This window comes from Choloepus didactylus, chromosome 9, assembly GCF_015220235.1.
Source record: "Choloepus didactylus isolate mChoDid1 chromosome 9, mChoDid1.pri, whole genome shotgun sequence".
NCBI classification, from domain to species: Eukaryota; Metazoa; Chordata; class Mammalia; order Pilosa; family Megalonychidae; genus Choloepus; species Choloepus didactylus.
Window position 1 is genome coordinate 121,115,056 of NC_051315.1, and position 22,897 is coordinate 121,137,952.

Genomic DNA, 22,897 nt, shown 5'->3' on the forward strand with positions numbered 1-22,897 from the left:
GGGAAAAGAAATGAAACAAAATGAAATTTCAGTGGCTGAGACCTCAAATAGAATCAAGAGGTCATTCTGGAGGTTATTCTTATGCATTACATAGATACTACTTTTTAGTTTCTAGGGTATTAGAATAGCTAGAAGGAAATACCTGAATCTGTTGAAAAGTAATCCAGTAGACTTGATTCTTGATGATAATAGTACAACTATACAGCTTTTACTGTGTGACCATGTGATAGTGAAAACCTGGTGACTGACACTTCCTTTAACCAGTGTATGGGCAGATAAGTAATAAAATAATGACAAAAATATATATAAATTATAGGGACTGTGGGGTATGGGAAGGTTTGGGTGTTCATTTTTTTTTTTTCTTTTTTTCTTTTTTATGTATTTTTTCTTTATTTTGGAGTAATGAAAATGTTTGAAAATTGATTGTGGTGATGAATGCACAACTATATGATGATACTGTGAGCCAATGACTGTATACTTTGGAGGATTATATGGTGTGTGAGTATATCTCAATAAAATTGCATTAATAAAACCAAATTACTAAAAAAATACTATGTTTTGAAATCCTTGTGTCTGAATATATATGTGTGTGAGTGATGAGTGTGTGTACATACAAATATATACACATAGACATTTATATTGTATTTCTTAAAGCAGTATATCTTTTCCTTATGTGAACAGCATTTACCAATATCTTTGATCGAATATTATAACTAGAGTAATTCTAGGGTAGATGCTTTTAAAATAAAATTTCATTCATTCATTAAGGCATCCACGTATCCTCAGGGAGCTCAGAAATAGAATTCATCTATGTGCATACAGAATTTTGGTCTGATTTTGCAGGAAGGTGGTCCACAGTCTTGCTTTCCAAAATGCGGGTCATAGACTAGTGGCCTTGGCATCACCTGGGAGCTGGTTAGAAATGTATAATCTCAAGCTCCACTTCAGACCTACTAAATTAGCATCTGTATTTTAACAAGGAATCTCTTGGTCATTCCTACATGCATTAAAGTTTGAGAAGCACTGGTCTATAGCTTTTATTGAATTCATAAAGGGTCTGTGACCTACCAAATAGTGAAGAATTCCTGCTATAGGGTGATAGTAATTGGCTTGACATATCTTATTGTCACTGAAATTTAGACATAATATACTAAACTTAAATTTACCAGGCATTTTCTGAGTACCCATTATAAGCAAGGTATTCTGGTAGGTACAGACAATTGCCTTGGAGGGTGGGATAAAAGATACTACTAGTGAATCTGGCATGAAAAAAAAAAACTATAAAATTGAATCATATGAAGTTATCATATTTGTAGGTCAAAATGATTGCATATTGGCAATTTCATATTGTTCAAAATAAATATATGCAGCATGAGTTAAAATGTGGTAGGTGCTAAAAGTGATATTAACAAAGCAATATGAACAGTTAAACAATACTTAAAGGCAGACAGAAAGAATTGTATTTTCACAAGAAATAAATGTGAAATGTTACACAGCTATGGGATTCTTGGAAAGGAAATATATTTTCCTAACAATCTTCTTGAAACTAAACATCCCAGGAGTCTTATCTAAAGAAACTATATAGCCTGTAAAATAATGGCAGCTATTATTATATAATTTTTACAGTAGTCTATTAGGTGCTTTGAATTGCGGGACACTGATTACGTGCTTTGACTTGGCGGGCCTGGGCTGGGGGACCTGATCAGCCCCTGGGGAGGGTGGTGGGCACGGGCGACAGCGCCCTCCACTGCCCCCCAGGCCTGGGAAAGTGAGGCCGGAGGCAGGCCCCATTTCCTCACCCAAAATACCACCGTTAGGGGAGGCTTGCCGGAGGGAACCGCCTTTTCCCCACCCCCTTATCTTGCCCCTGACACTCCCCATTGCCAGAGCAACTCCCCCACCGTCAGTGCGCATGCGCAGTTACCAGAATAACTCCCGCCCCTTGTCTATCAACCTCCGCCCCCTCTCTGAACCAATCCAAGCCTTCGACCTCTATAGCTACCCCGCCCTCTAATCGCCCAATATAAGCTTGTGTTCTCGCCTAATAAAGCTCTCTCTCTTGGTTTCATCCTCCCTCAAAGAACCGTGTCCCGCCTGCTCCTTCTCGCCGCCCTCCACACCTTGCACGCCCCCCCGCCGGGGACCTGGCCTAGTCCCCCGCCTCGCCCTCGCCTCCGGGAAAGAGCCCCCGCCGCCGGTACCCTCAGAGCAAGCCTGGGAGCCTAGGATTTAGCAACCGGCCGCCACCCTCCCCCAGACGAATCAACTGCGACCGCATTGAATCATATTATATACAATGTGAACAATATTTCTACGAGGTTGTGGTGCTATTGCTCTTTTACAGATGGGAATGCAAAGGCACAGAAAAGTTCAATGTCATACAAGTACAAAGTGGAAGAGCTAGCATTGCCATCCAGGTCTGTGTGCTTTCCAATTTTCCTAACTGCCTCATGGCCCAATAATGAAGCCCCAGAGCCCACAGAAGCCATGCATTGTGGAAAGGTGCTGGGTTGCACGGGGGCCCACATGAGCTTCATCACACACATGTATGCTCAGTCAGATCAAGTCTTCATCTCCGAGAAAGGATCACCACAGGAGATCTTATTATTTGTACACAATAAGCATTTCAGAAAATTTGCTTCTCTAGGAAAATACCTGATTTTACTGGCATTTTCAACATGGTATTTTACTTAACTGTTGGCTGTTACAATGATCTCTATGATTATTAGTTTTCTTATCCTAAGGCCCTACTAAGGAAAAGTTGAAGATGGGAAAAGTAACTGTGATTCCACCTACTTTTTTGTTGCTCATTAGTGTCATTAGTTGATCTTTTTGAGACAGAAATGCATGCATAGTGCTGAACACATTTATGTATATTTAACAATACCCATGAGAAAGAAGGTCCAAGAGAATAGTATAACCTAAGTAGGTTAGTTCCACGGAAGCAAGCAACTTACCCAACTTGTTCACCACCATATCCTCAGCAACCGGATCAGTGCATAGCAGTTAGTAGGTACATTGTGGGACACTGATTACGTGCTTCAACTTGGCGGGCCTGGGCCAGGGGACCGGATCCGCCCCTGGGGAGGGTGGTGGGCACGGGCGACAGCGCCCTCCACAGCCCCCCAGGCCTGGGAAAGTGAGGCCGGAGGCAGGCCCCATTTCCTCACCCAAAATACCACCGTTAGGGGAGGCTTGCCAGAGGGAACCGCCTTTTCCCCACCCCCTTATCTTGCCCGGACACTCCCCGTTGCCAGTGCAACTCCCATCACCACCAGTGCGCATACATTGTTGCCAGACACCGTTGCCAGAGCAACTCCCGCCCCTTTTCAAACAACCTCCGTGCCCTCTTAGAACCAATCCTAACCTCCGCACCCTCTCAGAACCAATCCTAGCCTTTATCCCCTCAGCATTGGCTTGTAACAACCCCCGCCCTCTATGCCAGCCTATATAACCTGTGCTCACTCCTAATAAACTCTCTTGGCTTCTTCACCCTCAAAGAACCGTGTCCCGCCTGTTCCTTCTCGCCGCCCTCCACACCTTGCACGCCTCCGCCGGGGACCGGGCCCAGTCCCCCGCCTCGCCTTCGCCTCCGGGAAAGAGCCCCCGCCGCCGGTACCCTCCGAGCAACGCCGAGAGCCGAGGGTTCAGCAACCGGCCGCCCCCCCCCCCAGACAAATCAACTGCGACCGCAACTGGCGCCCAACGTGGGGCCGGTCCTCTCCACGCAGCGGTCCAGTAAACCACCCGCTCGCCCGGACGCCTCTCCACCTCCCCTTCTCCTCGCCTGCAAGGTAAGGGCCGCCTCTCCCTCGCCGCCCCGCGGAGCCGCCTCTCCCTCGCCGCTCCACGTCCGGAGCCGCCTCTCCCTCGCCGCTCCGCGCCTGGGCCGCTCCTCCTTTCCCGTATTAACCCGGCTATTGCCCCCGACTACCTTTCGTCTTCTCTTCCTATGTCCCCCATTCCTCCTGACACTCTTCCTCCAGTAGCTCTCCCTCTTCCTCTCCATTACTTTGCTGTAGTCCTTTGTGTCTTTGTTTCTTTGTTTGGCGCCGTGTACCTCTTTGCAACCGCCCCTCCAGACTGCTCCAAAATGGCGAACTTCCTCCTTCTTCTTCTACTGAGGGGAGGAAGTGCTCTAGTGATGACGTCAGCCCTAAGCCGGGCCGGAAACCGCATGCGCTTTACCCCGCCCTTTCACAAGGCGGAGTTAGTCCGCCATCTTACGCCTTAGGCCCCGCCCTTTCACAGGGCGGAGTTAGTCCGCCATCTTATGCCTTAGGCCCCGCCCTTTCACAGGGCGGAGCTAGTCCGCCATCTTATGCCTTACGCCCCGCCCTTTCACAGGGCGGAGCTAGTCCGCCATCTTATGCCTTAGACCCCGCCCTTTCATAGGGCGGAGCTAGTCCGCCATCTTGTGTCTTAGCCACGCCTACTGTGCCGCCATCTTGCGACGCTTGGGGCCTCCCACTTCCGCCTCCCCCTTCGACAAGCTCCCCCTCGGAACCGCTACTGGCAGCTGCCGCTGCTCCTCCCACCCTGCCGACTAACAACCCCTGGCTGCCTTCTACACCTCAAGGCAACCCTTGGGGCAACGCTGCCCCTACCCCCACTCCCGTGCCAGGCCCTCTGGAAATTTAAACTCCTCCATGATCTGCGGGAGATCAATTCTCCCCATGGGTTCCCCGCAGCCTGGCCTCCCCCATCCGGTGGCCATCCCGGCCCACTATCATGTAGCCACCATTGACATCAAAGACTGTTTCTTTTCCATCCCGCTACATAAGCGAGACCGCCCTCGCTTTACCTTTACAGTCCCCGTCCCCAATCACGCGGGCGCGGCTAGCAGGTACCAATGGAAAGTCCTCCCTCAAGGTATGCGTAACAGTCCGGCCATCTGCCAAATGTATGTTAATCACGCAGTGGCCCCCCTGCGAAAGCGGGCCATGCTCATCCATTACATGGATGACATCTTGGTGGCCTCTGAGGATGCCGAGGCGCTTCCTCTAATCCTCAGAGACCTCACCACTAATTTAGCTGACCTCGGCCTTACGGTTCAGCCCGAAAAGGTTCAGATTGTGCTGCCATTGGCCTTCTTAGGGTTTAGTATTGATAAAACCATTGCCCCGTCCGCTCCCCAGCTGGACATACCGGATCAGGTCACTATCACTGAGCTCCAACAGCTCTGTGGCCAGATCAATTGGCTCCGCTCTGCGTTGCCAATCACCACCGTGCAGCTCCAACCACTCTTTATGCTGCTGAGTGTCCCTGAAGCCCCGCCGCTAGCAATCTCCCGGCGCATTAAGCTCACCCAGGAGGCAAAGGAAGCCATTGCCGCCATTAACAAGGCGCTCGCCGCCTGCTGTCTCAACAGGTTCAGCACTAGAGAGGGCAATCTTATAGCACTCATCCTTTCTACGCCCGGCACACCTATGGGCTGCCTGTGGCAGGAAGGCCCTCTACTTTGGGTGCACCCTGCTAAAAGCCGGTTTAAAAAAATTTGCCCCGCAGTGCGGCTCTGGATCAGCCTAGCTTCAGATCTAGTCACTCTGGCTGTTCATGTATTTGGAGAGCCGCCGGAAAAAATTGTTTGGCTCCTGGACGCAGGCCAAACCCGCCTGCTTATATGTAATAACCCGGACATGCAAATCCTCTTAGAAGGATTTCAGGGGGAATTCAGCTGCCATTATCCTAGCCATCGACTGTTACAGGGGCTCGCCAAGCTTCCCTTCTGCAGCCCCTTCCATCCTTTCCCCTCCTCTGCACCCATCCCGGGTGCCACTACCGTCTTCACTGACGCCTCCAAAACCCGTTTCGCCTTCCTCTCTTATTCTCAGGACCACCCAAAACCCCGCCTATTCAGCTATGTCAACCTTCATTCAGTCCAAGTGGGGGAAATTCTGGCGGTGTCATACGCGCTAAACGCCCACTGCAATCACCCAGTAAACATTTTCACAGACAGCCTCTACACGTATCAGGTCTGCCGAGTCCTCGCGTTTTCCACCTTTTTCCCGGGAGACTCGGCCATTGATAAAGCACTTTCTGACCTCAGAAGCATCCTGGAGCATCGACAGGATCCTTGGTTCATTAGCCACATTCGTAGTCACTCAGGCCTTCCGGGGCCCCTGGCTAATGGCAATAGTATAGTAGACCAAGCGGTCTCAGCTCAGAATACCCAAGCTATGCTAACCCACACGGCAGCCCCTCCGGGGGATGCTGTTAACCAGGCCAAGTTATTGCATTCCAGGTTTCACTTTTCAGCTACGTCATTGCATCATTTATGTGGCCTCCCCCTAGATACCTGTAAACATCTTGTCTGCAATTGTGCAACTTGTGCGCCCTTTGCGCCGCTTGGCCCCCTGCAACCTCAGGGAGTCAACCCACGAGGCCTAAAACCCAATTCTAGATGGCAAATGGATGTAACTCACGTTCCGTCCTTTGGACGCCTCAAATATGTGCATGTAATAATTGACACCTTCTCGGCCATGTGTTATGCAGTCCCCCTTGCCGGGGAAACGGCCAAACACTGTATCAAGGCCCTAAGACAAGGAATTCTCTTCATGGGAGTTCCCTGGGACCTAAAAACAGACAATGGGCCTGCCTATCGCAGTGCCTCCTTTGCGGCCTTCCTTCAGTTATATAACATCACCCATCATTTCGGCATCCCCTATAATCCTCAGGGTCAAGCCATTGTGGAAGCCGTCCATCGCCGCTTAAAAACACAAATTGAAAAAGAAAGGGCAATGCTCCCCCAGGCAACTCCAGGGGACCTTATCATAGCAGCCCTTATTCACCTTAATCTACTCACATTCAATAAGGATGGGCTTTCGCCCCTACATAAACATTGGGGGCCCTCGTATAGGCCCACCCAGGCCCCGATGGTTTACTGGAAGGACCCAGAGAATAATGCCTGGAAGGGTCCCTCCCCACTCCTCGCCCAGGGGCGCGGGTTTGCTTGTGTTTTCCCAGATGATGCAGCACAGCCAATCTGGATCCCAGGAATGGCAATCCGGCCTGCCACCAGCAACCACGCGTCCAACGAGACGAGAACGCCGTCGTCTCCGCAACCTGGTGCACCAGATGACAACCGTACACCTGGGCCTGGACCCCAGTCCGAGTGAATTCCTCCAACCCCAATCTTACCTCCTCTTGTTGGCTTTGCCTCTCCACTTCCTCCCCCCTGTATGAGCCAGTTGCCTCCAACCTTTCCTTTTCAGAAAATACAGAAAACAGCCCCTTGGAATACAATTGGAATACCTCTGCCATCCCCCTAACCTTTCATTCGATCTCCTTTACAGGAAAGCGCATCCACCCTCGCTCAAGTAACTCTCCCAACCTCACAGCTTGTGCCAACTACTCATCTCCCAGCAGCTCTGCCAAGTTTCTTATTCCCCACAACTCCTCCCAATGGCTCTGCTCCTCTACAGGACTTACCCCCTGCCTTAATGTGCAAACCCTCAATACAACTAATGAAACTTGCCTCCTAATTGTCCTTATCCCTAGAGTCCTATACCACAGCGAGGAAGACTTCTTCCTCCGCCTGGAAAGAACTGCAGCTCCTGCCCCTCTGCAAAAGCGAGAGCCCATCACCGCCCTCACAATTGCCTCCCTCCTAGGTCTTGCAGGCACTGGCACCGGAATCGCTGCGTTAGCCAGTCAAGGTTCCGCCCTAACTCACCTCCGGGCGGCTGTTAACGAGGACATTCGTCACCTACAAAACGCTATTTCCCATCTTAAAAATTCTGTTAACTCCCTCTCTGAGGTAGTGCTCCAAAACCGCCGAGGTCTCGATCTTCTTCTCCTCAAAGAAGGAGGCCTTTGCGCCGCTCTAGGAGAAGAATGCTGTGTCTATGCCAATTCCACAGGTCTCGCCGAAGACAGCCTAAAGAAAGTCCAAGAGGGACTAGAACAGCGCAAAAGGGACCGTGAAGCTGCCAACTATTGGTCCCACATCTTTACCTCCCTCCTCCCTTACCTCCTCCCCCTCATAGGCCCCCTACTAATAATTATTCTAGCTCTCACCCTAGGACCCTGGGTTATCCGCAGACTTCGCCAACTTGCTAAAAGCCAGGCCAATACCAATGCTGTCCTCTCATCATTTGTGCAAGTCCAGTATCAACGACTTGCCTCCACTGAAGAAGCTAGCCCTCCGCAGCGCCACCACCCTCGTCCATCCCGCAAGCAGCGAGGCCCCTGTCGAGCGCCCGGGCGCCACACCAACGTCAAGCTCCAACCTCGCTGAGCCACCGTTTACCCCTTTTCCCCTCCCCGGCCTCCCCCTTCCCTCATCCCTTAGCGGACCTCTCCGGTAAGCTTCTTCCTTCAATTAGAAAAGAAGGGGGAAATGCGGGACACTGATTACGTGCTTCAACTTGGCGGGCCTGGGCCAGGGGACCGGATCCGCCCCTGGGGAGGGTGGTGGGCACGGGCGACAGCGCCCTCCACAGCCCCCCAGGCCTGGGAAAGTGAGGCCGGAGGCAGGCCCCATTTCCTCACCCAAAATACTACCGTTAGGGGAGGCTTGCCGGAGGGAACCGCCTTTTCCCCACCCCCTTATCTTGCCCGGACACTCCCCGTTGCCAGTGCAACTCCCATCACCACCAGTGCGCATACATTGTTGCCAGACACCGTTGCCAGAGCAACTCCCGCCCCTTTTCAAACAACCTCCGTGCCCTCTTAGAACCAATCCTAACCTCCGCACCCTCTCAGAACCAATCCTAGCCTTTATCCCCTCAGCATTGGCTTGTAACAACCCCCGCCCTCTATGCCAGCCTATATAACCTGTGCTCACCCCTAATAAACTCTCTTGGCTTCTTCACCCTCAAAGAACCGTGTCCCGCCTGTTCCTTCTCGCCGCCCTCCACACCTTGCACGCCTCTGCCGGGGACCGGGCCCAGTCCCCCGCCTCGCCCTCGCCTCCGGGAAAGAGCCCCCGCCGCCGGTACCCTCCGAGCAACGCCGAGAGCCGAGGGTTCAGCAACCGGCCGCCCTCCCCCCAGACAAATCAACTGCGACCGCAGTACATAATAAATTATTGTTGAATAAATGAATATTGGAATGAATGGGTGATGTTATGAATATTTTTTCTTATATTTACCAATTGAATAATGTAATTCTAAAATAATGTAACAATATAAAAAAACCATAGAGTAATTTGCTGAGATAAAATGACAAAAACATGAATAAACAAAGAGAAAATTGCTCACAGACAACAAAACTCCCCAGGAAGCAGAAAAGGCACATTAGCTACATTATTCTAGCAACATTAAAGCAATGTTGGTAACTGAAAGCTACGCTCAGTATACTTTAGTCCTCCATCCTTATTTTGCGTTAAGTAAAGTTTTCTTTCTCCTTCAACTTCCTTCAATTTTTTGGATATGGAAAGAAAATATACTTTGCATTTGAGTAGTCCTTAGTACTTCTCAATACGCTTTCATATTATTTAATTAAGTCACTATTAGTAGCCTCTGAGAATAGATAAAAGCTATTATTACTATTATTATTATTATTTTATTTTTTTTAGAATAGGAAACTAAACTTAAGAGAAGTGAGGTAACTTATATTGACTACTGAAGATTTTAGGCTGACTGCCAAAAACTTTATTTGTATTGTAATTTCTAGGATCAAAAGTGCCAAGTGACTTTTTTTATTATTATTATTAAAGAAGTTGTGAGGTTACAAAACAACCATGCATAAAATACTGAGGATTCCTGTACCACCTTGCACTGGTATGGAACATTTGTTAAAATTGATGATAGCACTTTTTAAAATAATTGTACTTTTTTTATCAGTAGTTACCATTGCTACAATTGATCAAAGATTATTAAAATAATTCTATCTATCATCCGTTATTTATATTAGGTGTATTTTTTCCAGATACTATCTTATTATTACCACCTTGTAATCGTGTCACATATTTCTTATAATTCATGGAAGAAACTTCTTATACTTGTACTATTAACTATAGTCCATTGTCTACAATAGGGTTCTCTGTGCTGTACAGTCCTATGTCTTACTTTAATTTTTATTCTAGTAATAAATATAGCCTAAAATTTTCCCTTTTAACCACATAAATCTATATAGTTCAAGGCTGTTGTTTACATTCACAATAATGTGCTACCATTACCACCATCCATTTCTAAACCTTTACCATCAGCCGAAATATATTTTCTGTACAAGTTAAGCATCAACTCCCCTTTCTCTATCCTCAATCTATCTCTTGGTAATCTATATTCTAGATTCTAATTCTATGAGTTTGCTTATTATAATTAGTTCATAACAGTGGGATCATGTAGTAGTTGTCTTTTTGCATCTGCCTTATTTCAATCAACATAAGTGTCCTCAAGGTTCATCCATGTTGTTTCATGTATCAGGACTCCATTCCTTTTGATGACAGAATAATATTCCATTATATGTATATATCACATTTTGTTTATCCATTCATTGGTTGATGGACAGTTGGGTTGCTTCCATCTTTGGGCAATTGTGAACAATGCCACTGTGAACATCAGTGTGAAAATATCTGTTCGAACTCCTGCTTTCAGTTCTTCCAGGTATATACCGAATAGTGGGATTGCCGGATCATAAAACAATTCTATACTTAGCTTCCTTAGGAACCGCCAAATTGTCTTCCACAGTGGCGGCACCATTTCACGTTCCCCCCCCAGCAGTGAATGAGTGTTCCTACTTCTCCACATCTCTCCAACACTTGTAGTTTTCTGTTCTTTTTTTATAGTGGCCATTCTAGTAGGTGTGAAATGATATTTCATTGTGGTTTTGGTTTGCATTTCCCTAATAGCTAGTGATGCTGAGCATTTTTCATGTGCTTTTTAGCCATTTGCATGTCCTCTTTAGAAAAATGTCTATTCAATTCTTTCGCCCATTTTAAAATTGGGTTGTTTGTCTTTTTATTGTTGAGTTGTAGGATTTCTTTATATATTCTGGATATTAAACCCTTAGTGGATATGTGGTTCCTAATTATTTTCTCCCATTGAGTAGGTTTTCTTTTTACTTTCTTGACAAAGTTCTTTGATGCACAAAAGTTATTAATTTTGAGGAGAACCCATTTATTTCTTTTATTCTTTCATTGCTTGTGCTTTTGGTGTGAACTCTAAGAAACCACTGCCTACCACAAGATCTTGAAGATGCCACCCTACATCTTCTTCTAGGAATTTTATAGTCCTGGTTCTTATATTTAGGTCACTGATCCATTTTGAGGTAATTTTTTATATGGTGTGAGATAGGGGTCCTCTTTCATTCTTTTGTATGTGGATATCAGTTCTCTGAGTACCATTTATTGAAGACATTATTCTTTCCCAGTTGAGTTGACTTGGTAGCTTTGACAAATATCAATTGGCCATAGATGTGAGGATCTATTTCTGAACTCTGGATTTGATTCCATTGGTCAATATATCTATCCTTATGCCAGTACCATCCTGTTTTGACCACTGTATTTTTGTAATATGCCTTAAAGACAGGAAGTGTGAGTCCCCCAACTTTATTCTCCTTTCTCAAGATATTTTTGGCTGTTCTGGGCCCCTTATCCTTCCAAATAAATTTGATAATTAGCTTTTTCATTTCTACAAAGCAGGCTGTTGGAGTTTAGATTGGGATTGCATTGAATCTGTAAATGACTTTTTATAGAACTGACACCTTAATGATATTTACTCTTCCAATCTATGAACACAGAATGTCCTTCCATGAATTTAGATCTTGTTTGATTTCTTTTAGCAATGGTTTGTAGTTTTCTGTGTTCAATCCTTTACCTCTTTGGTTAAATGTATTCCTAGATATTTGATTCTTTTAGTGGCTATTGTAAATGGAATTTTTTTCTTGATTTTCTCTTCATATTGCTCATTACTAGTGCCTAGAAACACTGTTGATTTTTGCATGATGAGCTTGTATCCCTCCACTTTACTGAACTCATTTATTAGCTCTAGTAGTCTTGTTGTAGATTTTTAGGGACTTTCTATATATAGGGTCATGTCATCTGGAAATAGTGAAAGTTTTACTTCTTCCTTTCCAATCTGGATGCCCTTTATTTCTTTTTCTTGCCTAAATTTACTGGCTAGAACTTCTAGCACAATGTTGAATAACAGCAATGACAGTGGGCATCCTTGTCTTGTTCCAGATCTTAAGGGGAAAGTTTTCAGTTTTCCACCATTGAGTACGACGTCAGTTGTGGGTTTTTCATATATGTCTATTATCACGTTGAGAAGTTTCCTTCTATTCCTATCTTTTGAAGTGTTTTTATCGAGAAAGGATGATGGATTTTGTGAAATGCCTTTTCTGCATCAGGTGAGATGAACATGTGGTTTTTCCCCTTCGATTATTTAAGGTGGTGTATTACATTAATTGATTTTCTTGTGCTGAACCACTCTGGCATACCTGGAGTAAAACCCATTTGATCATGGTGTATAATTCTTTTAATGAACTGTTGGATTCAATTTGCAGGTATTTTGTTGAGGATTTTTGCATCTATATTCTTAAGAGAAATTGGTCTGTAATCTTTTTTTCTGGTAGTATCTTTATCTGGCTTTCGTATTAGGGTAATGTTGGCCTCATAGAATGAGTCAGGGAGTGTTCCCTACTTTTCAATTTTTTAGATGAATTTGAGCAGGATTGGTATTAAGTTTTCTTGGAATGATTGGTAGAATTCATCTGTAAAGCCATCTTGTCCTGGGTTTTCTTTGTTGGGAGGATTTTGATGATTGATTCAATCTCTTTAGTTGTAATTGGTCTGTTGAGGTTTTCTGTTTCTTCTCGAGTCAGTAGGCTGTTTGTGTGTTTCTAGGAATTTGTCCATTTCATGTAAGTCATCTAATTTGTTGGCATACAGTTCTTCATAATATACTCCTATGATCCTTTTTATTTCTGTGAGGTGAGTAGTAATGGCCTCTTCTCATTTCTGATCTTGTTTATTTGCATCTCCTCTCTTTTTTCTTCAACAATCTAGCTAAATGTTTGTTAATTTTATTGATCTTCTCAAAGAACCAATTTTTGGTTTTGTTAATTCTATTTCTTTTTGTTCTCTGTTTCATTTATTTCTGCTCTAATCTTTGTTATTTCTTTTCTTCTGCTTGCTTTGGGATTAGTTTGCTGTTCTTTTTCTAGTTTCTCCAGGAGTGCCATTAGGATTTGATTTTAGCTCTTTCTTCTTTTTTAATGTAAGTATTTAGGGCTATAAATTTCCCTCTCAGCAGTTCCTTCACTGCATCCCATAAGTTTTGATATATTGTGTTCTCATTTTCATTTGTCTGAAGATAATTACTGATTTGCTTTGCTATCTCTTCTTTAACCCATTGATTGTTTAAGAGCATGCTGTTTAACCTCTATATATCTGTGAATTTTCCAGTTCTCCATCTGTTACTGATTTCCAGCTTTATTCCATTATGGTTAGAGAAACTGCTTAGTGTAATTTTAACATTTTTAAATTTATTGAGACTTGTTTTGTGACCCAACATGTTTTGTGGTCTATCCTGGAAAATGATCCATAAGCACTTGAGAATAATGCATATCCTGCTGTTCTGGGGTGCCATGTTCTGTATATGCCTATAAAGTCTAGTTCATTTATCATATTATTCAAGTTCTCTGTTTCCTTATTCATCCTCTGTCTAGATGTTCTACCTATTGATGAGAGTGGTGTATTGAAATCTCCAATTACTATTGTAGAAACATCTATTTCCCCTTCATTTTTGCCAGTGTTTGCCTCATGTATTTTGGGGCACCATGGTTAGGTGCATAAATACTTAATGATTGTTATTTCTTTTTGGTGGATTGCGCCTTTTATCAATATATAGTTTCCTTCTTTGTTTCTTATAAAAGCTTTTGACTTGAAGTTTGTTATTAGTATAGCTACTCCAGCTCTTTTTGGGTTACTATTTGCATGGAACATCTTTCTTCAGCCTTTCACTTTCTTGTGTCTCTGTGTTAAGGTGACACAAATAACTTGAAAGTTTATATGCTTATAAATAGCATATAGATAGATTATGTTTTTTTATCCATCTGCCAATCTATGTCTTTGGTTGGGAAATTTAATCCATTAACATTCAATTTTATTACTGTAAAGATAGCACTTCCTTCAGCAATTTTATCCTTTCATTTTTATATGTCACATCTTTTTTTTTTTTGTCTCTTTTTATCCTTTTGATTACTCTACTGATAATCTTCATTTCTACCTTCTACTGCAAGCCTCTCTCTCCTGTCTTTTCCTTTCAGCCTGAAGAAAACCTGATAGTATTTCTTATAGGACAGACCTCTTGTTGACAAACTCTCTTGGTTTCTCTTTATCTGTGAATATTTTAAACACTCCATTTTTAAATGTAATTTTATTGAGATAAATTCATTCACCATACAATCCATCCAAAGTACACAATCAATGGCTCACAATATCATCATATAGTTATACAGTCATCACAACAATTTTAGAATTTTCATTACTCCAAGAAAAAAAATATAAAAAAGAACACCCCAAACATACCCCTTAGCTGCCCTATTATTTTTTTTCTTTATTTTATTACTCATCTGCCTATACACTGAATAAAGGGAGTATCAGTCACAAGGTTTTCACAATTACATGGTCACATAATAAAAGCTATATAGTTATACAATCATCCTCAAGGATCAATGCTACTGGATTACAGTTCAACAGTTTCACATATTTCCTTCTAGCTATTCTAATACACTAGAAACTAAAAAGAAATATATATATATATATATACTGCCTAAGAATAACCTCCAGAATGACCTCTTGACTCTATTTTAAATCTGTTAGCCACTGAAACTTTTTGTTTCATATCTCTTCCCCCTTTTGATTCAAGAAGGCTTTCTCAATCCCACAATGCCAGGGACAGGCTTATCCCTGGGAGTCATGTCCCACATTGCCAGGGAGCCTTACACCCCTGGGAGTCATGTCCCACGTATAGGAGAGGTTAGTGAATTTATTTGCGGAATTGGCCTAGAGAGACAGGCCATATCTGATGCTCCTTCATTTTTGAAGGATGGTTTTGCTGGATAAAGAATTACTGGCTGGCAGTTTTTCTCTTTCAGTGCCTTAAATATATCATACCACTGCTTTCTCACCTCCATGGTTTCTGATGAGAAATCAGGATTTAGCCTTATTGTAGAGCTCTTTTATATGATGAATTGATTTACTCTTACCGCTTTCAGAATTCTCTATTTTTGGCATTTGACATTCTGATTAGTATGTCTTAGGGGTAGGTCTATTAGGATTCATTCTGTCTGGAGTACATTGCACTTCTTGAACATGTATATTTATGAAGAGTTGGGAAATATTTGGCCATTATTTCCTCAAATATACTTTCTGTCCCTTTTCCCTTCCCTTCTTCTCTTCTGGGACACCCATTACATACATGCTTATGTACCTTGTGCTATCATTCAAATCCCTGATACGTGCTCATTTTTTCCCACTCTTTTCTCTATATGTTCTTCTGTCTGTAAGATTTCAATTGTCCTGTCTTCTAGTTCACTGTTTCTCTCTTCTGCTTATTCAATTTTGCCTTTTTATGCCTCTAGTGTATTTTAATCTCTTCTATTGTGCCTTTCATCCCCATAATTTCTGCTATGTTTATTTTTATAGTTTCAAATTCTTATTTATGCTCACAGATTGTCTTATTATTCTTTATCTCTTTAGCCATATTTTCCCTCATCTCCTTGAATTGATTAAGGAGATTTGTTCAAAAATCTTTGATTAGGTTCTCCAAATTCTGTTTCTGCTCTGAAATTTTAATTTGTTCCCTTGACTAGGCCATATCTTTGTGTTTCTTAGTATGGTTTGTAATTTTATGCTCATGTCTAAGCATCTGATTGTTTTAATGAGTTTCCTCTGAAAGTTAGTTTCTCTCTCTTGCCTAGAGTTTTAGGCAAAGAGATTGGCTTTGTGTTAAGGCTCTTCTTTGCTGCTTGCTTCAATTTATTCTAGACTTTTAGACTAGACCATGTATAAATGATTAGATTTTTTCAGCTCCTCTTTATCTGTGTCTTGCCCTGGATATGTGGCATGATTTTTAAGACTGTACTTTTTGTGCCATTGTTTCATGTCCAGGGTAAAGCTTTGTTTCTGCTGTTCCTTCTCTGAGAGTTGATCTGTTCTGTTTGCTTTTGTTTTGCCTCTATAGTTTTTTACACTACTTTTGTTGCCTCTAGCTGCTTTTGCCTGGAGGGCAAATTCTTTGCAGAGGGTCACCCAGAGAGGACTTTCCCAAGTCAATATTTACTAACTAAAACAGGGCCATGGATCCATGAAAGCGGTGCAGACTAGTTCCAAAGTACCCTGGGGGAGGGATCAAGGATGACATCAAAAGGCTCTGATGGCTTCCCAAAGCTGTGCTTTCCTGGCCCGACCAGCAAATGCAGCCCTTCAGCTAACTGTTCCCTGCAGCCCCGAGGGAAGTACTGCATCATAAAATCTCCACCGTCTCTGTACTTGTTAGGGGCATGGTTGAAACAATGGCTAACACCGCCTTTGTCCAGGGTGGCTTGAAACGGTAGTTCAGAGCCAGGCCCGGTAATCCACCTTAGCAAATCAAAATCCTTGATCAGTGATCAGCTGTGCCTGCTCCTCTTCATGGGGAAGAGGATTTTCATATCCCTTTCTGTCTCTAGTGAGCTAGCCAGGGACTGGATCCCAAGGTGGCCTGCCATGGGAGTGGGGGGTGGGTGCTGGCAGCCACTGTGTGGAGAGAGCAACTCATTGTTCTCCACTTAGTTTATCAGCCTCTTCCTCTCTCTCTTCTCTGGTTGCTATACAGTGTTATTCTGGCCTCCAGAATCCCAGAACAGTTGTCTCAGTCAGTTCCTGCCTGTTCAACAGCTGTTTTGGTGGAAGGACTGATTCCTGGAGCTCCCTACTCTGCCATCTTCCCATAAGTCCTCCAAAGTGACTTTTTCCCCCCTTTCTCAAAGGGCCTAAGAGAACTTTAGTCATATCTTTTGGGCTAAATAGGATCTCTCCAGTTAATCCAGTTCCCAACATCTCCATCTTTACTCATGGATTAATAGGTAACCAACCTTTAGTGGGGGAAAGTAGCCAAAATGAGAATAACCCTACACAAGTAGGTATTCACCATGGTGATGTAGGATGGGATGGGATTCGCATTGAAGTGTCACCAACTTTGCTGAACTATCAAACTATAAGGACTGTGGTACCTACAAAATGATTTAAGGCTTCACGGGATTGTAGAAGGGTGAAGTGACACAGAGGAAGTGATGAGGAATCTTGGGATAAAGATTAAAAATGTTGCAGTTTATGGAAAATTCAAACATGTTTTTCACAGGCAATCTCTATTGAGTCCTTTGCAATTTGACTCTCCCTGACTCCAGTGAACATCTGTGTTGCTTTTGTGATCCAGCATCCATTAGCCCTTTTGGATCTCATATCTTCATTTATCTGTGGGACACCATTTTCTGCCCCATTCACAGTTTAAGTGCTTCACATGGAGTTAATTCCATCTTCAACTCTGGAGGTTATCATGTGACTCAGACTTGGCCAACCTGAACACAGCATTCCTCAGGCTGTAGTGATTGGTTTTAGAAATGGGCATGTGATACATGAGAGCCAATAGGACACAAAGAAAACTTTGCTGGGAGCCACCTGGAAGAGAATTCCACTCTTTCCTGCTTGACTTGAACTCAAAGGGCCAGTGCCTCCTTGTTGTAAAAGTTTGTCAGAACATGTCACCAACAGGCAAGGCAAGAGAGGGGCTACAAGAGAAAAATCCCTGTTCTTATGACATTACCTATATCTATTTTACCCAATGATTTTTTTTTTCAGTATATAAGCTAAAACAGTCCCTTTGTATTTAAGCCAATTTCCTGTCATGTTTGTTAAGCCTCCTAACTGGGACTCATTAGAGTCTAGCAAGTTCAACTTAAGGTCAGGTACAATTAATGTCAATGTCAGTTTTCACAGAGATACTGGGAGAAAGCTGGGATTCCCAATAATAACATACTGCCAAAAGCTAGGAAAAGTGTTTTATAAAGTAGAGGTACTTAAAAATTTTGTTGATGCCAAAAATAAAAGGAGAATGCAGTATTTCAAAGGATAAGTAAGTGTAAATGGCATAATGTATAATTTGTTGATAAATCACCAATTACTCAGGATTCATGTAAAATTTGTATAGTAAACAAGCCTTATTACAAGCTGCCAAGTAAGGGATATCCAATTGCCTAGAAATGAAACCTCCTCATTTATTAGTTGATTTATTGTATTGTTTTAAAAACCATCATGAATCTTAAAGTTTGGAAATAAAACATTTTCTCTGGAACAAGACTTTTTGGGGGGGGTGGGGGTGGGGGGGTGGAATACAGTTTCAATTGTATTTTTGGCAAATGTTGGGTTTCCTAAAGTATTCTCCCACCTTTTTATAACAAAACTAAAGTTCTTCTTAACAAAGTGCTTTTCATTGATTTCATTTCATTCCCATGGTAGTTTTATAAAGTAGAAACCGTTATTATTCCAATACCATAGAGCGGCAAACTGGGGATCAGCAAGATCCATTGTCTGGTCACTTCACATCCAAAATGGCCTCTACTCTGTTGTGCGGCTTTTCTGGCTAGCAAGGTTCCAGTTCTTATAAACAGTGACGTTCTTGCTTTATTAGTAAAAACTGACCCCCAGTGTGCAGATATGAGCTCAGGGAGGGAATGAAACTTGTCCTCTGCCTTGATGTAGTAGGAAAGGGGCAAAGGTCTTGATTCCCAGGAGTGTTAGTTTCCTACTTGGGCTGCTGCACTGGGAGTTTCATTTGTTACATGGTTGTGCCCTGCCCTAGATGAAGCAAAACCCTTTTTACAGGTAAGGCAGGAGCTCAATGCCAGGGAGTAGCATCAGGAAATACAAGTGATGCAGAAATACTCCTGAAGCCCAGGTTTGAATGTAGTTTCTGGCCATCACGATTTGTTTAATGTAAGGAGAAGGTGCTAAGAGCCATTTCTCTGTCCTCTTTTCAAAACTTTTCAATCAGGTTATATGCTATTAGAATGACCAGAAAGAATTTTCTTGTAAGTCTTGATTAGCAAATCGTAATGGGCCATGTGTAGATCTTTATGAAGAATCTCATGTACAGCAAAAAATAGGAGACGGCTTCCTGAGATACTTGAGATTTTGGAAACAGTTGAAGAATAAAATAAGATTCTTGCCAGCAAAACTGAAATCCAAGGGAGAAAAATTTGTAGCAAAACAAATGTTCAGCCTTGGAATCTGAAGCTGTGTTATATAGCACTTTCGGTACATCTTATTTGTGAAAATCACAAATATTTTATACAGTGAAACTTTACAAGTCTTTTATATATTTTCTTGGAAACTGATAAGGCATTAAACCTATACTTTTATTCAAATAAATAGCATTGTGATTATTTACCTAATAGCAATGAACATCAGTACATTAAATGTTAATACTAGCATTTTAGGTCCTGCTTTATTTTTAGTAGTATCATTTTTTTCTAGGAATTTTATTCTTTTGGGCCCAGGAAATTCCCTTTCCATCCCTGGGCCTGCTATATTTATTAGGTGAGCTGGTTTGGTATCTCCTAAGGAATAAAGAATCATCCATAAAGATGAAATTGTGGGATCTTGGGACCACATGGTATGAATTGGAACTTTGGTATTGTTCCTGAAATGGAAGAGAATTCTGGTTTTGATTATCCAGTAGATTTACGAAAAAACCAAGCTAACCAGACAATGCCTAGTGCATCCATTTTAGTTCATGTAAGAGATGCTCTTAATTGATGAAAGGAAAGCTCTGTCAAACTCTGAGTGGTAATGAAGACTATTTTTGACTAGAAAGAAGTCATTGATTCTTATGCTATGGTGCTTATATGTAACATCTGTTTTGGGTTCATACTGATTGGTGCTGAGAGCTGTTCACAGATAACTTACCAGTAGTGAATGGCTTATCAAGAGCTTATATGCTTACCTGTGAAACTTCAAAATCTGCTTGGAGATTTCCAGATGTTAGCCCACTTAGGAGGACAATTTCATTTTCTTTTGGCTGTTGGACATTCATGGAGCTGATGAGTTTTGGAAGATCTGGTGAAACGTTGACCAATTTCTGTAGGGCAAGAATCTTCATTATTTCAGATGATTTCTATACATATTTAAAATATTTATACTGATATTCATATTATACATTTTTATTGTGAAAATTAACATATATACATAACAGTGATAACTTTCAAAGTATGATTTAGCAAGTAGTTAGAGAGCAAATTTCAAAGAATGTCATGGGTTACAGTTCCACAATTTCTGTTATTTCCTTATTACACAGTGTATTTTTACTTGAAACAGTTTCCTCACATAAATATTCACACTATAGATTATTTAATCTACTAATACTATTGATAGAAAATATTGTATAGGGTTGAAACACAAGGTTTAGATGGGAATAGAAAATCTCTTAAACATAAAGCTTTAAAAACTGTTCAGTTATAAATTTTCCAAAATAAACAACTAAGCAATTATAAACAATTCAAAAATTACTGTCATGCCATAGGTATAAATACTAGTTTGGGAAATTTTTTTCCTCTTAAGTCCACTACTAGGAGAATTGCTGATAATAAAATAAAATAATGGCTGACATTGATTTTTGGCCTTACTATGTGCTAAGCACCATGCTAAAGACTACATATGGTACATCTTACTCCACTTAATCCTCAAACAATCCTATATGATTAGATATCGTCACTGCCTTCATTTTACACATGAGCAGCCTGAAAAAATTAGTATATTGACTAAGTATATGTAGCTAAGTCAGTGACAAATGTCTACTTTCAAGCCTAGCAGAAGTCTGTCTCATATCACTCACATGAAGTCTTCAAACATTCAGTTCCGAAGATGCCTACTTGCTATGGTCCCTTCTGTTTTCTTTGATGAACGTTGCACCATAATTCCATCAAATGAAATCAAATGAACAATTTCTTTTGAAAATCCCTCTAGTACTCAATAGAAGTCTATAACAGATAAACTGTGTGGGAAACCAGGAAGGCAAATTTTAACAAACAAAAGAAGTGCAAACTGAGTAGGAGGTGGCAGGAAAAGGGTCAGGGAAATTGCCTGTGATGAAACCATTTAATAAACAGTCCTCCTACAAAATGAGCGTCAATTATGGATGTGAGTCATGTTGGATGCTTTTCTCTGCTCAGTGAGCCCTGTAACGAGCTCAAGTTCCATGGATTACCTGTTGCATATGCTCTGTGCTGCACTCATCCCTGTTCACATCCAGGTTCACAAAGCAGACCTGGGAAAGAGGGCAAAAGCAGTCAATTGAGTGAAAATCCTTACACTCCTTTTAGAAGACAGCAGGAATCAATTAGGTGAAAATGATTTGAGAGTTCTGCACATTTTATATATTTTTTTCTGGCGTAGACACAGTCATTTTACCTTTGGGCTCCTATCTGAATCTCTGACACCAGACTCATGCTTTCTACACACTGATTCCAGGAACGCTCTTCTTTATGTGGCCCAGCAAAATAAAAACCGTCTATTTGTATTACAGCCAATGTAACAGTCACAGCAAAATCTTCAAGTTTATAAGGGGTCATTAAATCTCATAAATAGCTTTGGACTTGTAATATTCTGAAGTGTTTATAAGTGCAGTGATTACTTTCTCTCATTTCTCCCCGTCTCTATTTACTGCTGCTTTTCTCTACTCACTCGTAATACAATGTATGATAAGTGGATTTCTCTTTGCCTCAGTTTTTTATTGTTAATTTTAATCTATTTAATCTTGTTGTGTAGTTTGCCTCTTTGTTAGCCATCTTAAATACAAGTTTGAATAAATGAAAGTATAAAAAACAATAGCTACAATATTAACTAATAATTCAATACAATAATAAAGGAACTGTCATAATTTTAATCCCATCACGTAGTTAGAAAAATTGCTATGGGCATTCAGATGGGGGGAAGGGAACTTAAGGAAAAGTTCCAAAGAGTTGAAGTATGTTCTTGAAAGATAAATAGAGTTTGGGTGGGTAGGAAATGGGGAGGGTATCCCTAGTGAGTTGGAGAAACAGGCCTGGAGAAAGTGGAGTGTTAGAAATAAGGTCTTGGAAGGTTTGTGTCAAATGAAATCGTGTGAATGAGATCTTCCAATATTTTGATAAAAATTCAATCACAGGTTTTTATTCCCATCAAGTTTATTTTATCATACAAACCTGAGAACATAAATTATCTGGATATTCTCTCAGATGTTTGAATTTATGTAGACACCTGCAAGTATATGGAGTATTCTGATTGCATTTAGTCGTTTTTGTCACAGTTTCCAAAAGTGCATCCTTTTTCTTTTTGAAGTTAAAAAAAGATAATTGAAAGACTTTGAAAATGGCCTTAAAAAGTAGAACAATTTTACATATCTGAAATATAAAGATCATTGTTTCACTACCAGAGGGAGATTTCCTCAAGTTTCATGGGCTCAAAATCTGATATTTGGTTGCAAAAATCCCTGCAGTACATTCCTACAATGCAGTATCCGCTTGTGAAGAATAACTTGATGGGCATTGGGGGCAGGACCTGGAACACCACCCACAGTCTCTTCTGAGTTAGTGAGATGGGTAAATAGGAAAGAACTGGGCATCCGTCCCTTTGCAGACAGCACAAATGAAAACCAGGTGGAGCTCAGACTGGTTCATGAGCTAGAGCAGTTTTAGAATATTCAGGTGATAATCAAAACTTCGTCCTTGGAAAACTGGTTCGATATCCATTAGTACTCAGGGACTTTTAATAACAGGCAGCTGCGACTGCCATTATTGAATTGATTAGATGATTTTCCATTCACCTTAAAGAAAAGTACATTACCTTGCCCATGGGCCTCACGAGGCTCTTATTACTCCCTCTCACAGTGGGAGAGAGCAAAGCAGACAGACCAAAGAGAGGCATTATGATAAA

At 42.0% G+C, this 22,897-nt stretch overlaps 1 protein-coding gene across 1 annotated transcript in view; it reads right to left on the reverse strand.

Annotated features, from left to right (window-relative positions):
* Positions 1-22,897, reverse strand: part of LOC119544298 (SPHK1 interactor, AKAP domain containing) — a 208,567-nt gene that overhangs the window by 32,937 nt on the left and 152,733 nt on the right. Inside the window, exons 4-5 of the mRNA XM_037849670.1 lie at positions 21,192-21,251; positions 19,932-20,066 (exon numbers count right to left, since the gene is read on the reverse strand). Coding sequence (XP_037705598.1) covers positions 19,932-20,066; positions 21,192-21,251 — 195 coding nt within the window. The remainder of the gene's footprint in view (positions 1-19,931; positions 20,067-21,191; positions 21,252-22,897) is intronic.